This window comes from Phyllobates terribilis, unplaced genomic scaffold (genome assembly GCF_046119375.1).
Source record: "Phyllobates terribilis strain yellow unplaced genomic scaffold, ASM4611937v1 Scaffold_4__5_contigs__length_816908805, whole genome shotgun sequence".
NCBI lineage: Eukaryota > Metazoa > Chordata > Amphibia > Anura > Dendrobatidae > Phyllobates > Phyllobates terribilis.
Window position 1 is genome coordinate 465,527,905 of NW_027362764.1, and position 6,000 is coordinate 465,533,904.

The 6,000-nt window shown below is 42.2% G+C and overlaps 1 protein-coding gene across 1 annotated transcript in view; it reads right to left on the reverse strand.

The window, feature by feature from the left end:
- Window positions 1-4,994, reverse strand: part of KDSR (3-ketodihydrosphingosine reductase) — a 47,968-nt gene extending 42,974 nt beyond the window's left edge. The window contains exons 1-5 of the mRNA XM_073678670.1: window positions 4,649-4,994; window positions 3,327-3,416; window positions 1,591-1,647; window positions 1,444-1,509; window positions 677-772 (exon numbers count right to left, since the gene is read on the reverse strand). Of these exons, the coding sequence (XP_073534771.1) occupies window positions 677-772; window positions 1,444-1,509; window positions 1,591-1,647; window positions 3,327-3,416; window positions 4,649-4,756 (417 nt within the window). The 5' untranslated portion in view covers window positions 4,757-4,994. The remainder of the gene's footprint in view (window positions 1-676; window positions 773-1,443; window positions 1,510-1,590; window positions 1,648-3,326; window positions 3,417-4,648) is intronic.
- Window positions 4,995-6,000: the final 1,006 nt, after the last annotated feature.

Consider the following 6,000-nt stretch of genomic DNA (forward strand, 5'->3'; position numbering starts at 1 on the left):
ACACAGTTAAAAATAAAAGGAGTGGCTTCAGAACAACTCAGTGACCATTCTTGACAGGCCCAGCCAGAGCCCTGACCTGAACCCAATTGAGCATCTCTGGAGAGACCTGAAAATGGCTGTCCACCAACGTTCACCATACAACCTGACGGAACTGGAGAGGATCTGCAAGGAAGAATGGCAGAGGATCCCCAAATCCAGGTGAGAAAAACTTGTTGCATCATTCCCAAGAAGACTCATGGCTGTACTAGCTGAAAAGGGTGCGTCTACTCAATACTGAGCAAAGGGTCTGAATACTTATGACCATCTGATATCTCCATCTTTCTTTTTTAATAAATTTGCAAAAATTTCTACATTTGTTTTTTTTCAGTCAAGATGGGGAGCAGAGTGTACTTTAATGAGAAAAAAAAATGAACTTTTTAGAATTTACCAAATGGCTGCAATGAAAACAAGAATGAAAAATGTAAAGGGGTCTGAATACTTTCCGTACTCACTGTATATTGCTGAATAAATACCTTAACTGTTTGATTCAAGTTTGGAGTGGTGCAGTACTTTACTTTCCACCCATTAAGTTCAAGTGAAACACAGATTAAGATGCACTTACATTTTTTTCTGTTGATATTTATTTTTCTTGCACTATCACCAACCTTAGTGAATATATACAAAGAACAAAACTTACTGAAAAACGATCAATGTCTATCTCCTCAAATTTTCCAGCAATTGACATTCCAGCGCAGTTCACCAACATATCCACTGGTCCGAGTTTTTCCTGAGCCTAAATTAAACAACGCAGCTATAATATGTACAAATCTGTAAACTAGATGCTCAGTGGTTTCGTTAGTTTTCTATATAAATGCCAATGACATCCTCATTGTTATAAAGTACAAAACTTCAACCATTCAGGCTGGATTTACATAGGTTATTGATGACATCTGGCTGGTGGGATATTTTATATGCATACTAACACTAGGTAATGTGCAGAACTGCTGCTGATCGTGCAGCAATGAACTATACCTTTGAGCCCCAGCAGAGTTTTTACCACCCACCATAAACTGCATGTTCTATACTTGGCAGCATTTCTTCCTTGGCCTTAATGAGGGACCAACACACCGTACACTTTACTTTTTTCCAGGAACACTAAGTGATGGAGAAACACAATGACAAACCCTTCCAAAATGAACTTATAGGCTATGATGATGACACATTGTGTATTCTCTGTAAGAAAACAAATCGCGCTGCATTATTTTGTCTGCTAAAATTGTTGGATACCATGTCAGAAACTAGTCAGAGCCAATTACAGTCAGTGGGGACCATGATGCTAGTAACCCAGCACTTCCATTATGTAGATGTGAACAGGGCCTAAAAGAGACATGTACACTTGCATTCAATGAAAATGCCCAAATTATATATAGAAATCAAACAAAATTAATATATAAATAATCTTACCTGTTTTATGACATTTTCTACTTGTCTGTAATCTTTGGACACGTCAACTGATATACACAACACAACCTAAAGAAAAATAAATAAATTAAAACATGGATAAAAAAAATGCAACATATGTAGTAATGCAATGTTCCATACAAGTCTTACCTGTTTGTCATTTAAGGCATACTTTTCAATTTCCTTTTTGGCCTGAACTAGTTTGCTCTGAAATGGGGGAGAAAAAAAAAATTCAGTCCAAATAACAAATCAACTACTCTTAGCTGCCAGCCAAATACGAAGAAAAAAAAAAAAAAAAAAAAACTACAACGAAGAGTTAAACTTAGTTCAATACTGTTATTAGATAATAAGGTTGAAGTTCAGCCAACAACCCTTTCTTCTATTTCTGTCCACACTGACAGTTTGCTTTGAGATTACATTTCTAATAAGTGTACGTGCATTTTATGCAGAAAGTGATCTACAGATCACAAAATGAACAGGGCCAGCAATGTCGGCCGGCCTACACTGAAACTAACACTGATTGCCTTTATATAATTCTATTAAGTTATACCCTTATATTTAGAGCTACATAATTATTACAATTTGATCACCATGGCTGTACAGTATCCATCCAAAAGGTTATTGGTAGTTGCAGGACACTTGAAGGTTCGTGCCCATGGGAATGAATGCTATCCCCCTATTAATTGGTTATAATTTTGTACATTGGGCAGGTGCATTACAAACTAAAGGAAAATACTGCTTACACATTCAGTTTAGCTCAATTATTTGCAAAAATAATGTTATTTTGAAGATTGAAAATACTGAATAGTGCTGCAATAAATCACTCTTGGGTGTGAGAGTGAAATATGGATAAAATGATGGCTAAGCAACTCTTCCACCTAAGAGAGATGTGTATTAGTAGACAGTTTCCACCTCCTTTGCTTATGATGGCCGACAGACCCGTCAATTCTGGCCTTCTGACAGATAATGGTGGATAGGGCAAATTGAATTTAAATCCTTGATCCTTTTGCCAGTAAAGCGGACACATCTGACCGCTTCTTACTCTCTCCCCCTATGGAAACCACATACATGCTCAGCCGAACCGAGAGTGAATTTGAATGGAAGAGGGAGAGCTCTAAACATAAAGACATCTGCCAATAGAGCATTAGTATGACAGCTATTGATGGTGTATCGACGCCTTTACAGTCTCTGAGCCCTTCAGAGTTTCTATTATTAACAGCTGTATACTTTATACTTGCCAATATTACTTCATTGTGCACAATGTGGGTCTGTGAACTGCATGCGTCTTACTTTTTTAGGAACACAAAGTGAAGAAAGAACATTGATGGCCAAGCCATCCCTAGGTTGCTGAGGGTAAGGGACAGTTAAACAGATTTGCTATGTTAATATACTGTAGCATAGATCAGAGTGGTCATAAGATGTTAAATTAGTTAAGTTGCAGAGACAGTAAAAACAAGTAACTTTGCAAATTAAGTAATTAAAAATGCTCTTTTTTTCCTAAATTCTATAGTTCACAGCTCATACAGACACTGGTCCGAACGCTGCATCCAAACAGACTCTGTCCCACGTGCCTCACCAAAATGCCTCCACTAGCAGCATGGGAGAGCACACCGGTCAGACCAGCAACGCGTCCAAGCTGCTGGTCCAGACTGAATCTTTGGAGCAACCAGAACCGGGGAGAGAGGGTAAGTGTGTGGGGGGGACTGTTTAGGAGTGGTGCGCTCCTGAAGAAACAACAAGAGAAAACTCTTAAATCAGATGGGTGGGAGAATCATGGCGATATGGATATTATCCTTCAACTGGAGTTACATTTCAGCCATTTCCAGCTGTTTGAGATCACAATACAAAGTATAAATGAAAGTAAAGAACATTCAATAACATCTTACCTCATCACGGGCAACCAAAGTAATAAAAGCGCCTTGCTTGACACATTCAACTGCAATACATTTACCAATACCACTCGAGCCACCAGTCACCTATTTTTAAACAGAGATAAAAGAAAAAAAAAAATACAATTAACTAAGTCATAAACATGATTGCAGTTTGCGTCTTAACATCACTCATTACAAAGTCCTAGCTCCAACTCTGATCTTTTATGATTACCCATCATATGGTCCTTGGGTAGTTTTATAACAGATGTGACTGACTGTACACATAATGGATGAGGACACTATTAAAAGACAGCCCCCTTCCACAGGACGTGGTGAGACTTTAGTTTTTCAAGTCTGCTGGATATCAATTTGTCTTGTGGTTAACATAAGTTATTAGTGGATTTTCCCCAGTTGAAGGTGATACACAAACCCAAGTGCTTGACCCCAAAACCTGATTCAGATGTCAGTGTAATAAGGTTTGCGTACGATCAGTGATACATATCCTGGCCGCAGTTTCCCGATCTGAATGTGACAGGCTCATATATTCCTAAGACTGTCAAGTTTAGGTCAGGAGACCGTGGGCAGTCCTTGCATGGACTTCTGAACGAGGCTTTATTCAGATATACAGATTGGATTTTCACTCACTGAAGTTTGTATAAATCTACAGCAAACTATATCGGTGCGGACACTTGTATAATCACATCTGCAATCCCCTGATGCACCTATAGTGCCTGTCTGGACCCTGCTAATCTCTGTATAGCATCCCCCACCAATGACATGTCAGGTTAACACTTGATCACTGCAGCTGTCACATTATTGCTACAGGACACTATACACACTGCCATAGGAGCTCAGCGGATTTATGAGGAGAGTATATCTTCAATAAAAGGGGAGTACACCCTAGTGACAAATCTGCAGGACATCCACGCACCACCGACCTGCTGCAGGTTTAATAACCCACCTTGCAGGTCAGTTTCCAGAGGATCTTGTCAGATTTTGCCTTATTCTGGATTTAATAGAGGGCCATCATTGTAGTAGTGCCATGTATTTACAGCATGTAGTTATCAATCATAAAATAAAGATAAGCTACACGTGACCTCATGTGTGACTATACCCGCTGGCCCCAGTATCCATTCCCACAAGCCTAACTCCCCACCAGTGTATACCAGACAAGTGATCAGACAGAACAAGAAGGACTACAACCCCCCTTATGATCTGCACCTTTATATCCTACAGGTATATACAGCGGGGCGTGACGTCACACGGTGCACCCCATCAGCAGGGAGGACAAGCCGTGCACAATCATCTGCTCCACACACAGCTCAGTCCGCACTCACCACAACATGGGCACCTGCCAGCTTCAGGGGCTTGGGACTGATGAGCGGAGACACCATGTACAGCAGCAGGACGAATGCCACTAAGAAGGCGGCGGCCAGCAGCAGCATGACCGACTGAGTGAGGGAGTCCAGCCTGAACAAACGTGGTCACACGGGGGAGGAAACGGGGTGAGCCTGGGGAGGCAGCAACGAAGGGTGTCACTAGGCTCAGGCAGCGGGGAACGCAGAGGGAAGACAGCCTGACTGACGCAGGAGAGCAGTCAGCCCCGGCTACACTGTGCAGCGTGCCCCTCCAGCAGAGCTGTGTCCCGCACTGACTCCGCCTCCCGCGCTTCTTCCTGTTTATATGCCACTTTTCTGCAGTCAAGAGGGTTCTATGTACTTAGCAGCTTGTGGGAGATGTTATGTTGCCATCTAGTGGTAGAGCTGAAAATTGCAATGGCTTTTGGCATGGAAATGATTACAAAAACCATAACTCATAAATGTGATAACAGGAAAGAGGCCACTACTGCAGGCCGCAGAAAATTTGTTGTTAAGGAATACACCCCACTATGATCATCCAGTCCTCTTCATGCTCCCACACAAAACAGTGCGCCTAATGAAGACCCTTAGTGTTCCTGCCCACTACAATACCATTTTCATGGCCCAAAATACAGTTTGAGACCTTGACATGCACGTTCACATATTTTGATGCCCCCACAGTGCCCCTCACACACAGTCTGATGACCCACAGTGCCCCTCACACAGTCTGATTCTCCCATAATGACCCACACAGTCTGATGCCAGCACAGTGCCCCTCTCACAAAGTCTGATACCACCACAGCACCCCTCACACACAGTGTGATGTCTACACAATGCATTGACCCTCACACAGTCAGATGCCCCAACACACAATCGTATGCCCCCATAATGACCCACACACAGTTTGGATGCCACCACAATGCCCCTCACACACAGTCTGGACGCCCCCACAGGACCCCCCACACACAGTCTGATGTCTCCACAGCACATCCCCCCACAGATTGATGCCCCCACTTTGTACCTCATATACAATCCAATGCCACCACAATGCCCCTCAAAGACATTATAATGTCCCCAACAGTTTGATGCCCCTACAGTGCCCCTCCCACACAGTCTGAGGCCTCCCAATGCACAAACAATAGCATTTTTTGCATTATATAATTTTATTAGGAATAAGTCATGCCATAAAAAGAGAAGAGAAACGAGACATGGAACAGTATGGGCTGTGTTCCAAATATACAAGGCAGAGAGGTGATCATCTAGAACAGGGTTCCCCAACTCCAGTCCTCAAGGCCCACCAACAGGTCATGTTTTCAGGATTTCCTTAGTAT